General features: G+C 41.2%; 1 protein-coding gene across 1 annotated transcript; it reads left to right on the forward strand.

Moving 5' to 3' along the window:
* Positions 1–21,202: 21,202 nt before the first annotated feature.
* Positions 21,203–23,751, forward strand: LOC130718781 (uncharacterized). The gene is made up of 2 exons (XM_057569407.1): positions 21,203–21,508; positions 21,874–23,751. Exon 2 carries the CDS (start codon positions 22,050–22,052, stop codon positions 23,529–23,531), a length of 1,482 nt encoding a protein of 493 aa, XP_057425390.1. The 5' UTR covers positions 21,203–21,508; positions 21,874–22,049; the 3' UTR covers positions 23,532–23,751.
* Positions 23,752–25,652: the final 1,901 nt, after the last annotated feature.

A 25,652-nucleotide genomic window follows, 5' to 3' on the forward strand; every position in this document is an offset into this window, starting at 1 on the left:
AAACCCTTCTAGAATAGCTACTTGATCCCCCAGTAACACGTAAAACATATCTTCAAATAATCTTCAGAGGGCCCACAACAGAAACTCAAGCTAAGGACTAATGCCCTAGCTTCACGGAATCAGATGCCACGGCATCTGCTTCGACAATCGGTTGTTTTGACAAAAGGAATAAAACAAAGAAAGAAAAACAAAATGAAAAGCAAGAGAGGCAGAGAGAGTTCACGCTAGGAAGAGAGGAGAAGGGAGCTCTTGGTGTGAAGAAAACAAATGACAAATGCTTTCTATTTATAGTGAGAAATGAGAGCCAAACATTAAATGCTTTTCTTTCTTCCCAAGTAGCAGCCCAAATCAACGAAATTTTCAGTCCATTCTAGGGTTTCAAGACTCTTCCAACCTTCATTGATTCAGTCCTCAAATTTTGGCTTGTTTTGGGATAAAGTCCCTTTTAATAATGTCATTTAAAACCCTAAGTTCTAGGAGTTATGAAATCAGCCATCGAAGGACTTAAATAAAATAGATTTTAATTTTAAAGAGTCCTCTTTATATATTTTTATCCAAAATCAAGTCCCCTCATTAAGGAAAGTCAAAAGAGAATCCCCCAATTTGCTCCCATTAGCAATAACTCTCCATTTTTTACTTTTAATTTAAATTCAAAAATTCCTCTTTCAATTCCCACCAAGAAGTTCGTCCAACCCCTTCTTAAATGCTCAGAATATTTTTCAAAACTATTTATATAATAAATCATCAATTAAAAATAATTAAATGCATTTTCTTTAAATAAAAACCTTTAATTTAAAATAAAACCTTTCAAAGGAGTAAGTGGAATATTCCCCAATGGAATATCCTCTAAAACACGCCCCACACCTCCCCATATGGTGTGGCCCATAAAAGCATCCCCATCGTCAGAAATTGCCAACTCATCACCGTTCTCGGGACATTTTTGACCTAAAAAGTCGTTGTAGGGTAATCCTAGCAATACTACAGTCAAAACGCTCGTAATGTTGCGTACATTGACGCCTAGAAACTCTTAGGACCTAATATTTCTTATACCAAATAATTTCCCTTATAAAAACATTATATCACATGTAACACAAACAATTCATGGAATAATATTTAATATTTATTATTTAATAATAGGTTCTAGGCCAGATCTAACAATACCACCCTCCTTAAAATAGTTTCATCCTCTAAACTACCACAGAGAGACACACCACGCTTCCACTGCGCACTCTGATACTTTTCACGAATCTTCTGTCATCTCCTTCGTCTTATCTTCTAGTCGTCACATGACATCTCCAGTGGTCTAGTTCCATATCACTTTCACAAAGGGGAATCCACTTTCCCTTAACATTCTTCTAATAGTACAACACCAACTATAATTTCGATTACCACGCCCCAATATTAAGTTGACCAGGCTTAATATCTAGAAGATTGCAATTAGAAAAATAACTGGTAAGGCTAGTCGAGTTAGTCTCATTACGTTGTCTATAACCAAGACACTCGTCGTATAATCTTACGGAATCCTCTCGCAATAACACAACCCAAACTGCCTCATTGCAGTCACACAACAACAACAACAAAATTTTTAAGTCAAACATGTGTTATGCTCATGACAGTACACGTTGGTCGGCGTCTCGTCCACGTGATCCTGATGCAACATCAACAGCTCAGACACGAGAAAACAAATCCTCCGGACACCGAGTTCAATGTTTCCATCCACCAATTCACTTGTTTGGTGGTTCCATCCACCACCTAGTCCATTCGATTGTTCCATCCACCATCTGGTTTGTCCGATCCATGGTTCCATCCACCATATCTGATCATTGGTTCCGTCAACCAATCATGTTTTCCTGATGGTGCCATTCACCATCTTGGTCTGACCAATGGTTCCATCCATCATTCCTACTTAATTAATGGTTCCATCCACTATATTATCGATCTGATGGTTCCATCCACCATCCTGATCGATGAACTCCGATCATTGGCGCCATTCGTCATCCTTTCTTAGCCGATGATTCCTCCCACCACCTTTGCTAAGTGAGGATAATTGAGAGTGTAACACAACCATGTAAAACACCAAGAAATACAGGGAAGACAATGACTCAGTCAGTGTGCTTCCCTACCCTTATCACTTAATAACGAGCCTTCAACACCAAATCACATAGCACACACAGTAGCTAAGCTAAAATCAACAAAGACTTGGGTTGCAAGGAAATCTCTTATTGAATATGTTCAAGAGGTTACATCTTGGATTTTGGAATCGAAAAACAAGGGTAGCGACTGCTACGACATAGATAATTGGGAATACAATTCCACCAAAAGCAAACAAAGCATTAAGCTCAAAACAAAACGGTGGCAAGGTCACTAACGACACTAGCCTATTCCCGAGCTAGTTCCTTGGTGCTCTCAGCTTCGTCAGCGTTCAAGGTGTACACTCACCCTGCTGTTACCGGGCGCTTTCCTCTTGCAGCATTCAAGGATGCTCCTGCTTCAACCTTTGGTGCCTTGCAGCCCCTTGCCACATGTCCTCGTTTGTTGCAGTTAAGGCACACTCTAGGTCTTCTTTGTAGGCGTTGGCATAGTGACCCACTTTTCTGCACTTAAAGCGAGTAACGTCCTTCCTTTGGGCTTGGTTTCCTTGACCTCCACAAGTAGCAACATTGGGCATGTTTTGACCCACTTCTCTTGAGGTTGTTTCCCTTTATTGCATCCCTCATAATCTTGATGACTCAGCCTGATCGGCCCTCCACTTCCTTGCCTACTTCTGTAACACCCCGATTTCCAGGTGTCACTTTAGTAACCAAAAATAGACTTTACGCGGAAAACAGGTAATTTTTTTTCGATTGATTCCTTTTAAATAAAGAGATAAAAATTAAAGACATAACCCAACACTAACTAACCAATATACATCAAATATAAACATGTACAGCCTCAGCTGCACTCTCCCGTCACGCACACTCGCAGTGACCCCAAAGTAGTGTGCCCGCAGGCAAATATATACAAAACTAGAAGTGTGAGTAAGAAAGTTTATAATTACAACCCACTAGGAGAAAGTCGGCCTCAAAATGGCCTAAGCAAAGACCCCTATGGTCCGACTGACTCACTGCGATCCCTCAGTGAGAGAACCACACAAAAAGTCATGCGTCGGGAACCTACCCTGTCCCAAAAGCAAAATGAATCAGAGCTCTACACAAAACATGACGCCTGCCTAAACCTACCCTCCCAGTACCAAGTCCACCGCAAACTGAAGTTGGTAAGTTGAAGCTCAACTCCATGCGTCGTAAAGCTCCTTTTGTCAGACATCCACGCTCGTCAGTCCTCCATGACCCTTCCCCGGTACGTCGCCCGATGACCCACAAGATAGATCACCCAAGCGGTGGGGGCAGCACGATCCACAAGCTCATACCTGATCCCCCCCGAGGGAGAGACCGTCGAGACCCAATCCACCGTCGACATCTGGCAGCAGGCCGACCGCCCAAACACAAACATGAAACCAAAGCCAAGGCGCTAGGGTCAACTCACGGAAATAAGTAGATATACACTCAACATGTGATATGGGGTATAGATATATATGTTGATATATATATATATAAACAATCCTAGCATGTTATTGGCTCTAACAATGCTTCAATAAATCAAACAGCACACGATTCCAGTCAGAATGAATGTATGCGTGAAATGCAATCATGATCCGGATTGTGACGCGTTCCCGTTCGCCACAAGTGAAGCATTCCCGTTCTTCACTATGGATGAACCATTCCCGTTATTCATCCTGGATGAACCATTCTCGTTATTCATCCTTGGTGAACCATTCCCGTTATTCACCGTATGATGAACCATTCCCGTTATTCATCATTAATGCAGTGGTGAACCATTCCCGTTATTCACCATGAGATGCACAGGTGAACCATTCCCGTTATTCACCCGATTGATGCAATATGGTTAGCCAAACATCGAATCGTCCTCACCACATAAGTGTTTAGCCCAAACCCAAACTCAATACAACCCAAGAGTTAGTGTCGGTCAATACAACACAACTCGGAGTAAGTGTCGGTCAATACAACACAACTCCACCAACAAGAGTACACAAGGGTCTAGTGTCGGTCAATACAACACAGCCCAAACAACAAGAGCACTAAGTGTCGGTCAATACAACACGACTCCAAAAACAAGATAACCCAAGGGATTAGTGTCGGTCAATACAACACAACCCCAACAACAAAACCCAAAATCAAAGCCAGAGTCAGTGTCGGTCAATACAACACGACTCGGAGTTAGTGTCGGTCAATACAATACAACACAACTCCCACCACAAAACCCACAAACAAAGCCCAGAGTCTGTGCCGGTCAATACAGCACGACTCGAACAACACTCCCAAGAGTACTAGAGTACTCGGTGACTTTCAATCATCACCATAGCTCACCTTAGTGGCTTTCCCAATTCCAATAACTCTCCAAACCCACAACAAAGTCGACTTTTCCCCGTCTTTCACAACTATTTTCCCCTTTAGTTCTCCTATGATTATTCGTTTAGTAAAAACGTTTCGAATTGGATTAGTCAGGTTATGAGTTTATTTCTCAAAGTCTAAGTCTCCCAAAGTCTCTAGTTTCCAAAATTCTTTTCATTCTAGGTTTTCCGAAAACCAACCATCGAAAGAAGTTTCCCGGGGAAAGTCTAAGTAAACCAACGAATACCAACAAATGGCTAAGTCTCAAACCCCTCGTTTGAACTTGCCTAGGGTTGTTCATCCAACCCAAAATATCAAAGATCACCAGATCAATGAATCTCCACTCCGAAGTCGCGTCAAAACGCTCAATCCAACAAAAGCACAACATCACAGGTTATGGAAAAGCATCATAACATCACTCATCATCATAAACAACATCAGATAAAGCATAAGTCGAATTTATCGACGCCTATCATGCAATCATAGCTAAATAGCAAGTTTCCCTAACCTCGAGCTGATCCAGCTTCGAAATCACAAGCTCCTTCACTCAAGTGCTCTGAACCTTCCAAAGTTCCTTCAACTGAACCTCGGAGAAAACAAAGCAGAATCCAAACAAAATCGATTAGTTCGATCGCAATACAATACATAAACGATAGAAAATGCATTAAAGCTTCAGAATACCACATTCGGGTACGAAAAGACAAGTTTTCGAAAACGAAAAACTTCCCCCCTAAAGGAATAGCCCACGGCCAGAAAGGAAAAAGGGCTTCGGCTCTTTTTCTTCGATCAAATCTGTTTACAAGGTAGTTTTAGGGTAAAACTAAGGCAAAGAAACTGTTGGAACAATTGTCGGACAATCGGGTCGAAATACGGCTATCCAGGGGCATTTTGGTCCAAAATAAAGGCTCAAAACCTCAAAGTTATCAGTTCGGAAAACAAATTTGACAGCATTGATCCTAACGACATCCGTGACAATAAATCCTAAAGGCACGAAGTCAGATTACAGCTTTTCGACAATAAAGTTTCGAAATGTGAGACAAAAAGGGTTTTGAATCAGTTTTTCAGATCCTTGACAACTGGATCACAATCAGCGATTACTGACAGAGGTTTTAGGCTCTTGGGAACCTAGGGAACAAACCCCAACCAAGAAATCAGAGAAATCGGACAATTTTACAAAAAACTCAAAACTGTGAGCATAGAAACGACTTCAGAAACGCAACAGAAACAGTAGAAGTAGGGACGAACTGCACGAAGATTGGTCAAGTTTTCGCGAAAATCTCTTCTCCCCTCCTCTCCTTGAAACTCGCGGCTCTAATGGGTGCAAATGGGGGATATTTTTGATTTTTCGACTATTTATAGGCAGGTGAAATCGCGGGAAAATGAAAATTTCGCGATTCCGATTTTTGCAGCACGTTCACCGAGGAATTCTAAGAGAGATTATGGCGTCAGAATTCCAGAACTCAAAACAAATATCTATGATTTGGGAAAAACGATATCTAAAATCCCAAAGGCGGTGTAAGTTAATCTGTCCCGAAAAACTACTTTTTGCTGTGATGCTCAAAAAACAAAACTTTGTACTGGAAAAAGATTGGAAATGTTGAAACAAATCTGGCAACGTGGACGGAAACTTCGTTAGAAGTCCCGAATAGAAAAAGTATTCATCCATTGCTCGAATCTAGGGTTTCGAAGGGAAGAAATTAGCGTTGGCGGACTTCCGAAAAGTGAATACTATCATGCGTACAGTCCAGAGTTCCGAAATGAAACGCTGGTCGAAGGAAAAATAAAGAGAATCTTTAAATTTTCCAAGGATTCGAAATCTCACTTAAAACGTTGCTCTAAAGCGAAATTAGCCTATTCTGGACACGCTCGCCATAAAGCAAGTGTGCAGACGACTCGCACTAACTCCAAAAGCAACTACGCAACATTCCTCAAGCAATTACTGAACTTTCTTCTTCATAAATCTTTCTCAAATATCAAACTCCTGTCACGCTTACACTGATTCTACGCGTGAGTCGGAAATTAACTTGTTCTGAAAATCCAGGTCTTACAACTTCCTCGGAAATTCTTCATTGCTTCAACTTCTCAGCCTACTCAACTAGCACTTAGAACTGTCGAATACCCAGGAGCCTAACAACTTCCTCAATATCGAACCGAAGCCCCATCATAAAGTGATTGCATGTGTAGGGTTCGTCCATTTATTGCGCGAAGAATCAGAAATGCTTTGACAATGCCTCCTGTAAGATCAAGTTTTGATCTAGTAGTACAACTCTATGTTTTGATGATTACAAGTTAACCTTTTGATATGAACAATTGTGGTATTCTAACGTGTTTTTCTGAGTGTGCTATTTACAGGCTCTGACCTCAACTCAATCTCACACAAATCAGAAGCACTGTGTATAAAGGGTAACCCAAGCAACGCTTTCGCATTCACCATGTTCAGTATGAACAGTGGAAAAGCTTCAGAAGTTCTGAAGCTATACAAACTCTGATGTGGACTCAGTCGCTAGAAGCTCTGAAGATCCAGAAGTTCTGATAACCAAGAAACACTGAAGGTTCAGATGTTCTGATGGTGTAGAAGACTCTGAAGATCCAGAAGTTCTGATAACCAAGAAACACTGAAGGTTCAGATGTTCTGATGGTGTAGAAGACTCTGAAGATCCAGAAGCTGAATAGTGGAAACTCTGAAGTCCAGAAGCAAGAAACTCTGAAGGCCATGTTCTTCCCTCTGAGTTCAAAATCAGAAGATACAATGGTCAGAGGATCTGTGCTTTCCCTCTGACTCTGATCAACCGGCTTCACAAGTTCCAATATGAAGTATTCCCCTGATCAGAAGTCTCCTAGGTTAAAAGGTCAAGTCGCTATCCAAGTACAAAAGCAAGTGTACCTTCCTGACGACCTACCTAACGTTCTCAGCCACAGCAGAAGCTGGATTTTCCAGAACTGCCCTCCAACGGTAGCATTTCCCATGCAACGCTCAACCCTAATCCTTGGAGTATATATAGAGGCTGAAGATTGAAAGAAGCTGTGAAGAAACTAAAGAGAAAGAAATACATACGCGCAAGACATATTCAAAATATTCTAAGCCTTCTTTCATCTGAAATTCATTGAGTTTACAATTAGCTTTTTAGAAGCAAATCTCTTGTAAACAATTCTTTGATAAACAGTTTGTTTAGTTCCTTTAGGAGATCAAGGTTGATCGGATCCTAGAGAAGACTAAGAGAGTGAATCTTAGTGTGAGCTAAGTCAGTGTAATTGTTAGTCACTTGTAGGTTTCAAGTGCAGTTGTAACTCTTACCTGATTAGTGGATTGCCTTCATTCTAAGAAGGAAGAAATCACCTTAACGGGTGGACTGGAGTAGCTTGAGTGATTTATCAAGTGAACCAGGATAAAATCCTTGTGTGCTTTTCTATCTCTTATCTTTAGCACTTAAGTTCTCGAAAGATTTGCCAAAATCTTTAAGGTGGAAGTTTTGTACTGAAAACGTTATTCAAACCCCCCCTTTCTACCGTTTTTCATACCTTCAATTGGTATCAGAGTGCAAGTTCTGATTACCACACCTAACAGTGTTCAGTGATCCGGGCCGGTGTGAAAAACAATGGCTGCCACCACCAGTGAAACTCAAAGAGATGGTTACAACGCAAAGCCTCCTATGTTCGATGGTCAAAGGTTCGAATATTGGAAAGATAGACTAGAAAGTTTCTTTCTGGGTTTCGATGCAGATCTCTGGGATATTATTGTGGATGGCTATGAGCGTCCAGTTGATGCAGATGGCAAGAAGATCCCAAGGTCAGAGATGACTGCAGATCAAAAGAAGCTATACTCACAACATCACAAAGCAAGAGCAATTCTTCTAAGTGCTATTTCCTATGAGGAGTACCAGAAGATTACAGATCGTGAGTTTGCTAAAGGCATTTTTGAATCTCTGAAGATGTCTCATGAAGGAAACAAGAAAGTCAAAGAATCAAAGGCATTGTCTTTGATCCAAAAGTATGAATCCTTCATCATGGAGCCAAATGAGTCCATTGAAGAAATGTTCTCCAGATTTCAATTGCTTGTAGCTGGCATACGACCTCTCAACAAGAGCTACACAACAAAAGACCATGTCATAAGGGTCATCAGGTGTCTTCCTGAAAGTTGGATGCCTTTGGTGACTTCAATAGAGCTCACGAGAGACGTTGAGAATATGAGTTTAGAAGAACTCATCAGCATTTTGAAATGCCATGAGCTGAAAAGCTCAGAGATGCAAGATCTGAGGAAAAAGTCCATAGCCTTGAAATCCAAATCTGAAAAGGCTAAGGTTGAGAAGTCAAAGGCTCTTCAAGCTGAAGAAGAAGAATCTGAAGAAGCATCAGAAGATTCTGATGAAGATGAGCTGACTCTGATCTCCAAGAGACTCAACCGCATTTGGAAGCACAGGCAGAGCAAGTTCAAAGGCTCTGGAAAGGCAAAAGGAAAGTATGAGTCCTCAGGCCAGAAGAAGTCTTCAATCAAGGAAGTCACATGTTTTGAGTGCAAAGAATCTGGGCACTACAAAAGTGATTGTCCAAAGTTGAAGAAAGACAAGAAGCCAAAGAAGCACTTCAAGACCAAGAAGAGTCTGATGGTGACATTCGATGAATCAGAGTCAGAGGATGTTGACTCTGATGGTGAAGTCCAAGGACTCATGGCCATTGTCGAAGACAAAGGATCAGAGTCAAAGGAATCTGTTGACTCTGACTCAGAATCAGAAGGAGATCCTAACTCAGACGATGAAAATGAGGTATTTGCTTCTTTCTCTACCTCTGAACTGAAACATGCTTTGTCTGATATCATGGATAAGTATAACTCTTTATTGTCTAAGCATAAAAAGTTGAAAAAGAACTTATCTGCTGTCTCCAAGACTCCTTCTGAACATGAGAAAATTATTTCAGATTTGAAAAATGAAAATCAAGCTTTGGTAAATTCTAACTCTGTGCTTAAGAACCAGATTGCTAAGTTAGAAGAAATTGTTGCCTGTGATGCCTCTGATTGTAGGAATGAATCTAAGTATGAAAAGTCTTTTCAAAGATTCCTAGCTAAAAGCGTGGATAGAAGCTTAATGGCTTCAATGATCTATGGCGTAAGCAGAAATGGAATGCATGGCATTGGCTATTCTAAACCAATTAGAAATGAGCCTTCTGTGTCTAAAGCTAAATCCTTGTATGAATGCTTTGTTCCCTCTGGTACCATATTGCCTGATCCTGTACCTGCTAAAATTGCTAAAAACCCTCTTAAAAAGGGATCTTTCTCTATGACTAAATATCATGCAAATATTCCTTTAAAATATTATGTTGAGACACCCAAGGTGATCAGAACCTCTGGGGTAACTAACAAAAGAGGACCCAGAAAGTGGGTACCTAAGGACAAGATTATCTATGTTGCAGATATTCTTGATAGCTCCACTGAAACACCAATCATGGTATCTGGACAGTGGATGCTCGCGTCACATGACGGGAGAAAAGCGTATGTTCCGAGAGCTGAAACTTAAGCCTGGAGGCGAAGTTGGCTTCGGAGGAAATGAAAAGGGTAAAATTATTGGTACTGGTACTATTTGTGTAGATAGTAGTCCATGCATTGATAATGTTTTATTGGTAGACGGCTTAACACATAACTTATTGTCTATAAGTCAATTAGCTGACAAGGGTTATGATGTTATATTCAATCAAAAGTCCTGCCGGGCTGTAAGTCAGATCGATGGCTCTGTTCTGTTTAACAGCAAGAGGAAGAACAACATTTATAAGATCAGATTATCTGAGTTGGAGGCTCAGAATGTGAAGTGCCTTCTGTCTGTTAATGAAGAGCAGTGGGTATGGCATAGACGGTTAGGGCATGCCAGTATGAGAAAGATTTCTCAGCTGAGCAAGCTAAACCTTGTCAGGGGCTTACCCAATCTGAAGTTCGCTTCAGACGCTCTTTGTGAAGCATGTCAGAAAGGCAAATTCACAAAAGTCCCTTTCAAGGCAAAGAATGTTGTCTCAACCTCAAGGCCGTTAGAACTTCTGCATATCGACCTGTTTGGACCAGTGAAAACTGAGTCTATAGGTGGCAAGAGATATGGGATGGTTATCGTTGATGACTATAGCCGCTGGACATGGGTAAAGTTTCTAACCCGCGAGGATGAGTCTCATGCTGTGTTCTCTACCTTCATTGCTCAAGTGCAAAACGAGAAGGCTTGTAGGATTGTGCGTGTCAGAAGTGACCATGGTGGAGAGTTTGAGAATGACAAGTTTGAGAGTCTGTTTGATTCCTATGGAATTGCACATGATTTCTCTTGTCCCAGAACTCCTCAACAAAATGGTGTTGTTGAGAGGAAGAACAGAACTCTTCAGGAGATGGCTAGAACCATGCTCCAAGAAACTGGCATGGCTAAGCACTTTTGGGCAGAGGCAGTAAATACAGCATGTTACATTCAGAACAGAATCTCTGTGAGACCAATTCTGAATAAGACTCCTTATGAATTGTGGAAGAACATAAAACCCAACATTTCTTATTTTCATCCTTTTGGCTGTGTTTGTTATGTTCTCAATACTAAGGATAGATTGCATAAATTTGATGCTAAGTCTTCTAAGTGTCTATTACTTGGTTATTCTGATAGATCTAAAGGTTTTAGATTTTATAATACTGATGCTAAGACTATTGAAGAATCTATTCATGTTAGATTTGATGATAAGCTTGACTCTGACCAGCCAAAGCTAGTTGAAAAGTTTGCAGATTTAAGCATTAATGTTTCTGACAAAGGCAAAGCTCCAGAGGAAGTTGAGCCAGAGGAAGATGAACCAGAGGAAGAAGCTGGTCCCTCTAACTCACAAACTCTGAAGAAGAGCAGAATCACTGCAGCTCACCCTAAGGAATTGATTCTGGGCAACAAAGATGAACCAGTCAGAACCAGATCTGCCTTCAGACCCTCTGAAGAGACCTTGCTGAGTATGAAAGGATTGGTGTCCTTAATTGAACCCAAGTCCACAGATGAAGCTCTTCAGGACAAGGATTGGATTCTGGCCATGGAAGAAGAATTGAATCAATTTTCTAAGAACGATGTTTGGAGCTTAGTGAAGAAGCCTGAGAATGTTCATGTTATTGGAACGAAATGGGTATTCAGAAACAAGCTAAATGAGAAAGGAGAAGTAGTCAGAAACAAGGCAAGGCTAGTTGCTCAAGGCTACAGCCAGCAGGAAGGAATAGACTACACTGAAACATTTGCTCCGGTAGCAAGACTGGAGGCAATCAGACTGTTGATCTCCTTCTCAGTAAATCACAACATAGTTCTACATCAGATGGACGTAAAGAGTGCCTTCCTAAATGGTTATATCTCAGAGGAAGTCTATGTTCATCAACCCCCAGGTTTTGAAGATGAAAAGAAACCAGACCATGTGTTCAAATTGAAGAAATCACTCTACGGTCTGAAGCAAGCTCCCAGAGCATGGTATGAGAGACTTAGCTCATTCCTTCTGGAGAATGAGTTTGTAAGGGGTAAAGTAGATACAACTCTTTTTTGCAAGACTTATAAAGATGATATCTTAATTGTGCAAATTTATGTTGATGATATTATATTTGGTTCTGCTAATCAATCCCTATGCAAAGAATTTTCTGAGATGATGCAGGCTGAATTTGAGATGAGTATGATGGGAGAATTAAAGTACTTTCTGGGAATACAAGTTGATCAAACACCAGAAGGAACATATATCCATCAGAGCAAGTACACTAAAGAACTTCTGAAGAAGTTCAATATGCTGGAATCTACAGTGGCCAAGACTCCAATGCATCCTACATGCATTTTGGAGAAAGAAGATAAAAGTGGTAAAGTATGTCAGAAGCTCTATCGTGGAATGATAGGTTCACTTCTATACTTAACTGCATCTAGGCCAGACACATTATTTAGTGTTCACTTATGTGCTCGTTTCCAATCAGATCCAAGGGAAACCCACTTAACTGCTGTTAAGAGGATCCTAAGGTATCTGAAAGGCACCACTAACCTTGGCTTGATGTATAAGAAAACATCAGAGTATAAGCTTTCAGGTTATTGTGATGCTGATTATGCTGGAGATAGAACAGAGAGAAAAAGTACTTCTGGAAATTGTCAATTTCTGGGAAGCAATCTAGTCTCATGGGCAAGCAAGAGGCAATCAACCATTGCACTATCAACTGCAGAGGCAGAATATATCTCAGCAGCAATATGCAGCACTCAGATGCTCTGGATGAAACATCAGCTGGAGGATTATCAGATCCTTGAGAGCAATATCCCAATTTATTGTGATAACACTGCTGCAATCTCGTTGAGCAAGAATCCTATCTTGCATTCAAGGGCAAAGCACATTGAGGTAAAGTATCACTTCATTAGAGATTATGTGCAGAAGGGCGTACTTCTTCTGAAGTTTGTTGATACTGACCATCAATGGGCAGATATCTTTACAAAGCCCTTAGCAGAGGATAGATTTAATTTTATTCTGAAAAATCTAAACATGGACTTTTGTCCAGAGTGAAGATGGATCAGAACCTCTGACTATGATACTTCTTGATCAGAAGATGTCTAGTCCAGAAGGTAACTCAATCAGAGTGTGTGTGCCCACTGGTACTGACTCTGAAGCTGAGACAACAACACGTGTGTCAGAATTTCTGATGCATAATTCCTTGTGCCCGTGTGACAGTCTGTTATGATTGCGTGTAGATATGCTTATCTTCTGTGTGTGATTGTGTATTTTACTGTTACTATCTATCTTTAATTTTCAACCGTTGATCTTAAAGTGCTTTTTGAATCAACAACGGTTATTTGATAAAACCCAATATACACACACGTTCTCGTTCACTTCCGGTTTTCACTCTCGCACTCTCTGCTTTTCAAAACCGCCTCTTTCTTGATTTCTCTCTCGATCTCTCTTCATCCTTCAAACTTCATCTTCTACCTCAAACCTTCAACCTCTTCAAAATGGTGAGACAAACCAGAAGATCTGCTGCAGATGCACCTCAGTTCCCTCACATGGTAGTCGGTTTGGCAACGGGTCAAAGGGGCTCTGAGAACCCGGCACAAGAACAAGTTCAAGTTCAAGAGCAGATTGTTCCAATTGCAGAACGGGGCTGTGTCGTTCACTGCGTATTTGCTCCTGAGGAACTCCAAGTTCTAGCAGAATGGAGATTCGACCTCGTTAACTTGGCTGCAAATGGGTTTGATCTTCGTCCTGAAGTCCAAGCTCAAGGTTGGGGAAATTATTTCAACCGACTTCGAGGACCGGTGTATGAGAAATTGGTAAAGGAATTCTGGAAGCACGCAGACTGCGATGACACTCAGGTGGTCTCTCACATTCTTGGCAGGAAGATCATCATCACTGAGAAGTCATTCGTGAATCTGCTAGGAGCAGAAACTGCTTATGGGTATCGGTTCCAACTGACGGAATCCAAGCTGAAACCCAGCACCAAGGACATAGTCAACCAGGCTCTGTACACCACCTTCAAACCGGGCAAGACGAGTTACAAGGTGTTGGATCTTCATCCCAAACTCAGGATCTGGCACAAGATCCTGCTCAACTGCATCAATCAGAGACCGAAGGGCAGTTCCCCAGATTACATCAACTTCAATCAGAAGGCGATGCTGTTTTTCATTCAAGACAAGGAGAAGATCTGCCTTCCCTACTTCCTGTTCTCCTACTTGAAGGAATGCATCAGGAAGTCTCGCACCGCCGCCTCCATCAAGTCTGCAATCAAATATATCCCTTTTGGGAGGCTGCTCTCAGACTTTCTCATTGAAAGCAACTTGGTGCAAGATTTGATTAATGCTGGTTGCACAGAGGATTTGAGCACAATTGTCAGTGATGTCTTCACTGCAAACTCCTTGAAGAAGATGGGCTTAATCCAGAAGAAGATTGCTCCTGCTCATGAAGACACATCTTCTGAGATCAGAGGAAGAAGAATGCCTCTGAATGACTACCCTCTGTGGACTCAAGCGGACAATCCTGACGCCATCAGATGCTATGTTGAAGACCTCAGGGCTCAAGGTTTCGAAATTGACCTTGATGATTTCGTCAGCAGACTACCGCCAGCTCCAGAGTTTCCTTCTCCTCCCAAGAGGAAAGCTCAGAGGAAGATGGTTCTGGACGAATCTTCTGAGGAATCTGATGTCCCTCTGGTCAAGAAGACGAAGAGAAAGCCTGATGATGGTGATGATGATGATAGTGAGGATGGTCCTCCCCAGAAGAAGAAGAAGAAAGTCAGAATCGTGGTGAAGCCTACTCGGGTGGGACCAGCTGCTGCAGTGGTCAGAAGGACTGAACCTCCTGCCAGAGTGACTCGATCATCAGCACATTCAAGTAAGCCTGCACTTGCTTCTGATGATGATTTGAATTTATTTGATGCACTTCCTATTTCTGCCTTGCTTCAACACTCCTCAAATCCCCTCACTCCTATTCCTGAATCCCAACCAGCCGCACAAACCACCTCTCCACCACATTCCCCAAGATCCTCTTTCTTTCAACCTTCTCCTACTGAAGCACCCCTCTGGAATTTGCTTCAGAACCCAACCTCTAGGTCAGAAGATCCAACCTCTCTCCTTACCATTCCATACGACCCATTATCTTCTGAACCAATCGTCCAAGACCAACCTGAGCCCAACCAAACAGAACCACAACCCAGAACGTCTGATCACTCTGCTCCCAGAGCATCAGCACGTCCTGCTGCCAGAACCACGGATACAGACTCTTCAACAGCCTTCACACCTGTATCCTTCCCAATCAATGTTATTGACTCTCCTCCCTCCAATACCTCTGAATCAATTAGAAAATTCATGGAGGTTAGAAAAGAAAAGGTATCTGCCTTGGAAGAGTATTACCTTACCTGTCCAAGCCCTAGGAGATATCCTGGCCCTAGACCTGAACGTCTAGTTGACCCAGATGAACCTATCTTGGCTAATCCTATCCAAGAGGCAGACCCCTTAGTTCAACAAGCTCACCCTGTCCCTGACCAACATGAGCCTATTCAACCAGACCCTGAACCTGCACAATCAGTGTCTAACCAATCCTCGGTTAGATCACCTCACCCTCTGGTTGAAACTTCAGACCCTCACCTTGGAACCTCTGAACCCAATGCTCCCATGATTAACATTGGTTCTCCACAAGGTGCCTCTGAAGCCCATAGCAGCAATCACCCAGCCTCTCCTGAACCCAACCTCTCCATAATTCCCTATACTCACCTTCAACCCACATCTCTCTCTGAGTGCATCAATATTTTCTATCATGAAGCCTCTTTGAGGCTCCGCAATGTGCACGGTCAGACTGATCTTAGTGAGAATGCTGAAAATGTGGCTGATGAGTGGAACAATCTGAGCACTTGGCTAGTGGCTCAAGTTCCGATTATGATGCAGCTCCTGCATGCAGAGGGCAGTCAGAGCATTGAGGCTGCAAAGCAAAGGTTTGCTAGAAGGGTGGCTCTTCACGAACTAGAACAGAGAAATAAGCTTCTTGAAGCAATTGAAGAAGCCAAGAGAAAGAAAGAACAGGCAGAAGAAGCTGCACGTCAACCAGCAGCTCAAGCTGAACAAGCCAGACTTGAGGCAGAGCGTCTTGAAGCTGAGGCTGAGGCAGAGCGACTTGCACCAGTCGTGTTTACTCCTGCTGCTTCTGCTTCCATTCCAGATCCTCAAGCTGCTCAGAATGTTCCTTCCAGCTCTACTCAGACAAGCTCATCCAGACTCGACATCATGGAACAACGTCTTGACACTCATGAATCCATGCTGATTGAGATGAAGCAAATGATGATGGAACTTCTGCGACGCACTGACAAACCTTAGTTTTAGGATCTCTTCTTTTTCTTCTTTTTCGTTAACTTTGTTTTCTTTTTGTTCAACTCTGTTTCTTTTTACTTATTTATGCTAATTTGTTCGTTTGTGATTATATATGCCTATCTATATATTTATGTCACATATGTTTGCAAAAGTCTTTTTTATTCATAATTGTTCTATGTTTACATCATATAAATCTAGAATGGAGGATCCCTCCTCATTCTTCTACACTCCTGGCGCTGCTCTGACCTATCCTTCTCCAGACGCTCCAGTACATGCTGGATGTTGCTGAGCCTGTTCTTTAGCTCATCCCTCTCCAGACTCTCTTCTGAAGTCTTGAGCTTCTCTTCCAAACACTCCTTCTCTTCCAGCAGCTTGAGTTCAAGCCGGCTGAGTTCTTGCACCTCCTCCACGAAGGCAAGAAATTCCTTCAGGTCTCTCTCCAACTCTGGACGCAGGTCCTCTTCCAGCAGTGTCCGTGTCAGCTCCGCGATGGTAGTTGCACCCTCTGGATGCCTGATGTTCAGGAACAAGTCCTCTTCAAAGGCCTTCTTCCTCAGCTCTTCTAGTGCTACGTTGTATGATGCCATTTCTTTTTACTGAAAATTATTCGAGGTGTGAAGCTTACCTTTCTCTCCAACGCTTTTTATAGGCTTCACTTTCTCTCTAAAAGTTAATGCTCTTACAGTTTCTCGAGGTTAAGTTCTTGGTAACTGACCCTTCTATTTACTCACTTGACCGGTGGTAAACGTTCATCCCTTGCATTAACTCTTCTATTTATTTTCGCCTAACTCTGATTCTTACATCGTTTTCTTTTTCTTTTAAACTTAGACCTTCTCTAAGGGGGAGTACCTTGTACTTCAAGCTAAGTTTTTCACACCCCAAGCTTTTTGCTTATGACAAAAAGGGGGAGTAAACCAAGTTTTTGATTTGTAAGATGTGTTAGTGTGACTTATTTTTCTTTTGGAGATTTTAAGAGTTCTACCTTCATGACCATAGATGTGTCACTGGGCAAATACAAGGAATACATTTCACTTCTTCTGAAGTGATTCTAAGTTGACTCTGATACCCAAGACTCTGATACCTTGTCCCTGACTCTGATCACTTATGCGCTCTGATTATTCGTTTTTCATCTATGTCATAAGCTTTTCACTCTGAACTCTTATATTTTTTAGCTCAGAATCTAGACTTTACTAACGTTTTCATCAAGTATTAGATTCAGGGGGAGCTAAGCTCAGAATCAAGCAGTGACTTGAATTCAGAATGAGCAAGATAAACTATTCACATCAGGATAAGTCTTATTCTATATCTCTAAACTCTGAGTGAATTCAGTTTAATGTTTAAGAATTGTTCATCAAAAATCTTAGTTTTGTCATCATCAAAAAGGGGGAGATTGTAAGATCAAGTTTTGATCTAGTAGTACAACTCTATGTTTTGATGATTACAAGTTAACCTTTTGATATGAACAATTGTGGTACTCTAACGTGTTTTTCTGAGTGTGCTATTTACAGGCTCTGACCTCAACTCAATCTCACACAAATCAGAAGCACTGTGTATAAAGGGTAACCCAAGCAATGCTTTCGCATTCACCATGTTCAGTATGAACAGTGGAAAAGCTTCAGAAGTTCTGAAGCTATACAAACTCTGATGTGGACTCAGTCGCTAGAAGCTCTGAAGATCCAGAAGTTCTGATAACCAAGAAACACTGAAGGTTCAGATGTTCTGATGGTGTAGAAGACTCTGAAGATCCAGAAGTTCTGATAACCAAGAAACACTGAAGGTTCAGATGTTCTGATGGTGTAGAAGACTCTGAAGATCCAGAAGCTGAATAGTGGAAACTCTGAAGTCCAGAAGCAAGAAACTCTGAAGGCCATGTTCTTCCCTCTGAGTTCAAAATCAGAAGATACAATGGTCAGAGGATCTGTGCTTTCCCTCTGACTCTGATCAACCGGCTTCACAAGTTCCAATATGAAGTATTCCCCTGATCAGAAGTCTCCTAGGTTAAAAGGTCAAGTCGCTATCCAAGTACAAAAGCAAGTGTACCTTCCTGACGACCTACCTAACGTTCTCAGCCACAGCAGAAGCTGGATTTTCCAGAACTGCCCTCCAACGGTAGCATTTCCCATGCAACGCTCAACCCTAATCCTTGGAGTATATATAGAGGCTGAAGATTGAAAGAAGCTGTGAAGAAACTAAAGAGAAAGAAATACATACGCGCAAGACATATTCAAAATATTCTAAGCCTTCTTTCATCTGAAATTCATTGAGTTTACAATTAGCTTTTTAGAAGCAAATCTCTTGTAAACAATTCTTTGATAAACAGTTTGTTTAGTTCCTTTAGGAGATCAAGGTTGATCGGATCCTAGAGAAGACTAAGAGAGTGAATCTTAGTGTGAGCTAAGTCAGTGTAATTGTTAGTCACTTGTAGGTTTCAAGTGCAGTTGTAACTCTTACCTGATTAGTGGATTGCCTTCATTCTAAGAAGGAAGAAATCACCTTAACGGGTGGACTGGAGTAGCTTGAGTGATTTATCAAGTGAACCAGGATAAAATCCTTGTGTGCTTTTCTATCTCTTATCTTTAGCACTTAAGTTCTCGAAAGATTTGCCAAAATCTTTAAGGTGGAAGTTTTGTACTGAAAACGTTATTCAAACCCCCCCTTTCTACCGTTTTTCATACCTTCACCTCCATCGTAGCGGCATATTCTCCAACAGACATGCTATGCTCCCTTGGCAGAGCTTCAGAAATTGGGTTTCCTTATCTTCCCTTGCAGTCTCAGGGAAATACTTATCAAGGAATGACTTCTTGAAGGAGTTCCAAGTAATCTCCACACTGTCTGCTTCCAAAATCTGCCTGGCGCTCCTCCACCAGTATTCAGCTTCCCCCAACTGCATGTCCGTAGCTAGCACCACCTTTGCAACATTAGGGGTTTACAGAACTCCAAAAATCTTTTCCACTTCTTGGATCCAAAGGTTTGCTTTCTCAGGATTCCACTCACCGCTGAATCTAGTGCAGGTTTCAACCTATGACACTGTCATTATAATGACACGCTCCACTCAATCACTTTTTTGAAAAATTATGAATTTTATATTGGGACTAAATTATCCGTCTTTTGTCACATTTAAGGACTAATTTGACGTCCAAATGTTTTCCCAACATACAAGTGCCACGTAGGCAGTCCATGTAGGAGAAAAATAAAAAAATGATTCTATTAACGTCCGTCTTTTTTTTTTGATAGAAGGATTAAAATGAACGACACGTTAGCCACTTTTTGGGAGTGCGGGCTGAATTTTTTTAGTTTAGGAACGAATGTGACAACGCCTAACATTTTCAAGACCAAAGTTAGTATTACTATTTAGGAGGAGTTTACGGTGCACAATTGAATGCTTGTGTAAGGTTGCACAAGTGACTTTTGACCTGTAATAGGAGGTTTTTCCGGTTTTTAAAAAATAAATAAAAATACATATTTATTAATTACAATAATTAACTTGTGATAATTTTAATTAAGTTAATTGATCTATTAAACTTGAATTGTTCATCATCATCAACATAACAGATCTGAAACAAAATAACCCAGAGGAAGAACATAAAAATTTTGCTAAATTTTGATAGTGAAAATTTTGAATATACCGTTACATAGGAAGAACATATAACATTAAACCTGCTCTCCAGTATCATAATTGTTTTGCTAAATCAATATAAATTACAGAAATACAAAGCTTGAACCCAGAAAAAAGGGGTTAGATCTTTACATGAATGTGTTGCTCAAAACAAAGAAAAATGATTACAGATTTGAGAAATTCATCACCCAGTAACAACAACTGAAACAATAGGTCTGGAAGAAAGAGAGATCGAGAGAAATTGAGAAGCTTGATACCAACAACACCAACAAGGAGGAACTTGGTAGTTTGAAGCAACAGATCTGGAAGCAAGAGGAACCTAGGATATTAATCATCCAGATGTTCCACACGCCGAAGATGGAGATCCCGTCGCCGTCCGATATGCCTCTCCACCCAAACGCAGAAACCCAAAATTGCAACACCAGAAAAAGTGCGAACTTGGTGATCTGAACCTAGAGAGAGAAGGGATGGTGGCAGTGGTGCGACGAAGCGGTGCTGGACGAGGCCGCGCGTGCGCTGGACGACGCGGTGGCAGTTGCGCGGTGTCTGTGCCACGCCGTGTCTGCCCTCCTTGCCATGCCATCCACTCGTCTTCCCCAGTCCACAACAACAACCAATCACGGCAACCCCAACCCACCACCGATCTGGTGCTTGTGGTGGTGGTTGGTCCTCCCCTCTTCAGATCTAGAGCGATCGGCGCTGGAACCGGCGAGGAGCGTGGCGGCGGAGCTGTTTTGTGGAGGAAAGAAGGAGAAGAGGTGGTGGTGCGGTTGAGAAGGAAGGAAACGGGGTCATGGGGTAGAAGGAGGTGGTGTGGCGGCAAGGCCAAGGAGGTGGTGGTGGCGGCAAGGCCAAGGAGGTGGTGGCGGCGGCTAGACCATGGGAGAGATGGAGGAGGTGGCAGCTAGGGTTTTGTGCTTGTAGGAGAAGATGGAGGGTTAATGGGTTTCTGTTGATGAAAATATTTTCTAGTGAAGGAGAGAGAAAAAGAACAAATTAAGATAAAACAAATTTTTGAAATTAATTAAAAGGTAAATGTTTAATTAAGAAAATATGTATTTTGATTTTTTTTTTTAAACTTCTTATTATAGGTCAAAAGCTATATGTGTAACCTTACACAAGTTTTTACTTGTGCAGGTTAAATTTTTCCTATTATTTACCCTATCTTTATCCACTATAATCAACCATAATTAATTAATTGAACTATGGGCTTAACCCAAAAAATGAGGAGTATGTAACACGACAAGATACAAGAGGAGAAGTTAAAATTGAAGACTATTATTACATTACATTAATTACATTAATTAATTAATAAATATGATAAAGCAGACATAGTAAGGAGCACCGTCACGGTGGTCCAGAAGCGTGGTTGTATCCAGTGCAGGTTTCAACCTATGACCCTGTCATTATAATGACACGCTCACCTACGTCTCTGCTTTCTCTCTCCACTGCTCTTTTCCTTCCCACAAAATTAGGGTTTCTTTTTCAATTCAATGTGAGAAAAGAAAAAGTAAAAATCATTCATCATATCAACATTCATAGAAAAATTGGGAAAAAACTGTGTGAGAAGCCATGGTTGTCGATGATATGACCAAGTGCATCGTCGTCGGTTATGGGCGTTGCAGTTCTACTCGATTCTTCGATGCGTATCCCAAAAGGTAATAATCCTTGAAGATCTATCTATCTATCTATTTCCCTCTTTTTTAATGGATTTGATGGTTTTGATTCAGTGTTTTCCCCCTGATTTTGGAGGTTTTCTGGAGATACATGGACTAATAATAATAGGGTTGAATTTAATTCCCATTTAGCATTTTCGAAATCTCTTCCTATCTCCCAGAGATTGAAGAGAATATATAGTTATCACTGTTACATAAATTCTGTTTATTTATTTATTTAAAAAAATAGAAAGAAAAAAAAATATTATCTTGCTAAGGTTGGATTTTTAGTCGGGTTGGTATTTATTTTTTCCTGTTTTTTTTTTTTCTTTCATTGGTGTTTTATGGAATTTAATTGATAAATCTAGGGGTTTGATGGAGGGGAGATATAGTGGGGATTGATATGATGTTGAAGGTGTTTATAAGGTTGTTTTGTTGAATTGTTTTTGGGATATGGTAATATTGTACCGACCAGCAATAAAACTCATCATCAACAAGATGAGGAGGTAGGACGGTGGTGGATCCTTGTCTTGCTTCATTGTCAATGGAGAATCATCACCCTTCAACGCTCTTGTCCATGGATTCAAGTGCATCTTCTCATGAGGAACTGGATTTGGAGATGAATCGCCAGATCATACTTTCGCGTCCCCCGGATATCAATTTGCCCCTGTCTGCAGAGCGCAGCCCACCACCACAGCCATGGAGTTCTGACCCTTGTGATATTTTGGATGTTGGCCTTGGCACTCAAGGGTATGTCACTGAGACTTTTCTCAATCTGCCCAAAGCTGGAAGGAAATGTGCGAAGCGGTTTGATAGCATATGGGGTGCTTGGTTTTTCTTCAGTTTTTACTTCAAGCCTTCTTTGAATGACAAATCTAAGGCCAAGATTGTTAGGGACGGCAACGGTGTTTCTGGGTTCGATAAATCTGACCTCAAGCTTGATGTTTTCATGGTTCAGCATGACATGGAAAACATGTACATGTGGGTTTTCAAGGAAAGGCCTGAGAATGCCTTGGGTAAGATGCAGCTGAGGAGTTACATGAATGGGCATTCTCGCCAAGGGGAGCGACCGTTTCCGTTTAGTGTTGACAGGGGTTTTGTTCGATCCCACAGGATGCAGAGAAAGCATTACAGAGGGCTTTCAAACCCTCAGTGTGTGCATGGCATTGAGGTTGTTCCTTCACCCAATTTGATGGTTCTGGACGAGGACGATCGGAAAAGGTGGATGGAGCTCACTGGCCGAGATGTGAATTTCTCAATCCCACCTGAAGCAAGCGATTTCAGTTCATGGAGAAATCTTCCCAACACTGACTTTGAGCTTGACAGACCACCTCATCCAATCAAGAACACTCCAAATTCACACCCAAAGAAGCTGCTCAATGGATCTGCACTTAATTTATCAACTCATCTGTCTAACCACAGTAATGGCGATGTGCTGGACATATCTCCTATCAACGGCAAAAAGAGGAAGGACTTTTTTCCTCATGGAAACGACGTAGAATGTTACCTGGTTGTTAATTCTCCACCTGATCGGATTCAAGATGTAGAAATGCACTCGAGTGAGCTGCCACACTGGTTGAATGACTTCAGCGGGGTGATGAAGAATGTCTGTGGACCTGTTACAGCTGCTAAAACTATTTATGAGGATGAACAAGGTTACTTGGTTATCATCAGTCTGCCCTTTGTAGATCTTGCAAGTGTGAAAGTTTCGTGGAGGAACACTCTGACTCATGGTATCATAAAGGTTTCTTGTATGAGCACATCTCGGAAGCCTTTGATGAAGAGACGTGACAGGACATTCAAGCTTACAGATCCATCATCTGAGCACTGCCCTCCTGGAGAATTTGTCCGCGAAATCTCTCTTACGACCCGAATTCCCGAAGACGCTAACATAGAAGCGTACTACGATGAGCCAGGATCTGTGCTTGAGATCATGGTGCCAAAGCATCGCGTCGGTCCAGAGGAGCATGAAGTCCGCGTCTGCCTTCGTCCTCATCTAGCAGGGAATGATCTTATGTTAACTTGAGATAGAAGAAGCACTTCTAGAAACTTGTTAGGATTCCAGTGTGGTGTGTTTATCATTGTTCTTCTAACTTTGTACCATACAGTGTTATTAGTAATACAAAATGTTGTCTCTAGCTATTTTAGCTCACTGATTGCGCCTGTTCTTTTTTTTGTTCTGGTGCATCTAAGCTTTTGAATGTAAGCATTCTTAATCTTGAATATTCAGTTCTTTATTACGATGATCTGCATACATAGGTATCTGAATTATTATGTCAGTGTAAATTATCTTGGCAAAGAGACGAAGTCAACACTCATTATCTGCTTATGAAGTGCCTGTTACCACTTACCAATAGAATAGCTTTTGTTCTTAACTTTTATTTTCCACCTTGTGCTGATGGGTTGAAAAGTAGTAATATGTTGACTTATGAGGGATTATTATTTTGAATGCCACTATATTTTATGGTGTGGGAATCATAACTAAGATATTATGTCAAGAACTTTGGCATGTTTCAATTGAGCCTTATAGGGAAAGGACTTTATGATATTTTGGGTATCAGAGAAGGAAAAGCGAGCAATTGTTGATTAGTAGACTAGTCTCATTTTTGTGGTGGGAATTTAGACAGCCATGGATCAAAAAGAGTGGAGTTGGGCAGTGTTTGATTCATGTTGGTTGGCCAAAGGATGGTGTCTATTCGTCTAATCGACATGATTATTTTCTCCTCCTTTTCCGCCGGTGGATGTCGTTTTCTATTAACAACTTTTAAAAAGTTCAATTGTCTTAAAGTGAATTTAAGTTTTTCTAATAATTATTTGTCAAAATAATGTATTTGAAAAATAATATTATAAAAGTGTATTTTATAATTTTGTTTTTATTTAGAATGTACAATAAAAATAGATTTAGAGTCCCCAATGGGTAGGGTTGGAATAGCCTGGTAGAGATAGGTTTGGTGTATATAAGTCTGACATGTTATCAGTTAAAGAGTCTTTTAGGGCTCGTTTGGCACGCCGTATTAGACATGATAGTATAAACTTATACAATACATTATGGGTTTATCTATTGTTTGGTGATGACATTATATTGTATACGCTTATCCATCAAAGTCTCCTTATACGTTAAAATGACGTATAATTTAATCCATCATGTGAGTGAAGTATAAGACATGATAAGGTTGTGACGTATAAGTCACCATCCCCACCACCCTCCATTGCTGTCAACTTACACCACAATTGGCACCACCACCGCCACCGGTGTTGCCGCCACCATCCGATCACCACCGTCGTCGCCACCACCGCCCTACCGTCACCACTGGTGTTGCCGCCACCACCACCACCGACACCACAACCACCACCCTATCGCCACCGCCACCATAATCGCCGCCACCACTCTATTACCACCACCGCCACCACTGACACCACAACCACCATTGCCTCCACCCTCCATCGTCGCCACCATCATCGCCGCCACCACTCTATTGCCACCACTGACACCACAACCACCACCCTATCGCCACCACCACCACCATTGCCTTCACCCTCCACCGTCGCTGCCACCATACCGCAGCCGCCACCGCCACCGCCTTACCACCACCCTATCGTCGCCAACACCACAACCACCATCGTCGCTAGAGGTGTTCATAACCGAACCAATCCAAACAAAACCGACAAACCGATCCAAAAAAACCGAAATCCAATCAAACCGAAAATCGAACAGACTGAAAATTGAAAAAATCGAAATTATTTATTGGATCGGATCGGATTTTGGATTTGATTTTCAAAACCGAACCAATCCAATCCAAACCGAACATTCACAAATATGTATAATTTTAGTTATACATATATCATTCCATTTACACTTACATAGTACATATTTATTGTATATATATTGATTATATCACACATGCTTATTTATAAAATTACGTTTTAATAAAAACAGTTCAAGTAATTATTTGAACTATATACATGCATCAAAGTAAACAATTATAATCATAATTTAAAAATATGTTGACTATGTTATAATTTATGAATGTTATATTAATGTTATAAATTATGTATCGTTGTATTTATCATATATTATATATTTTTTAAATTTAGACAACACAATTTTTAAGTACAAAAAAGTGAAACAAAAACCGAACAATCCAAT

The sequence above is a fragment of the Lotus japonicus genome, chromosome 5 (assembly GCF_012489685.1).
Source record: "Lotus japonicus ecotype B-129 chromosome 5, LjGifu_v1.2".
Classification (NCBI taxonomy): domain Eukaryota; kingdom Viridiplantae; phylum Streptophyta; class Magnoliopsida; order Fabales; family Fabaceae; genus Lotus; species Lotus japonicus.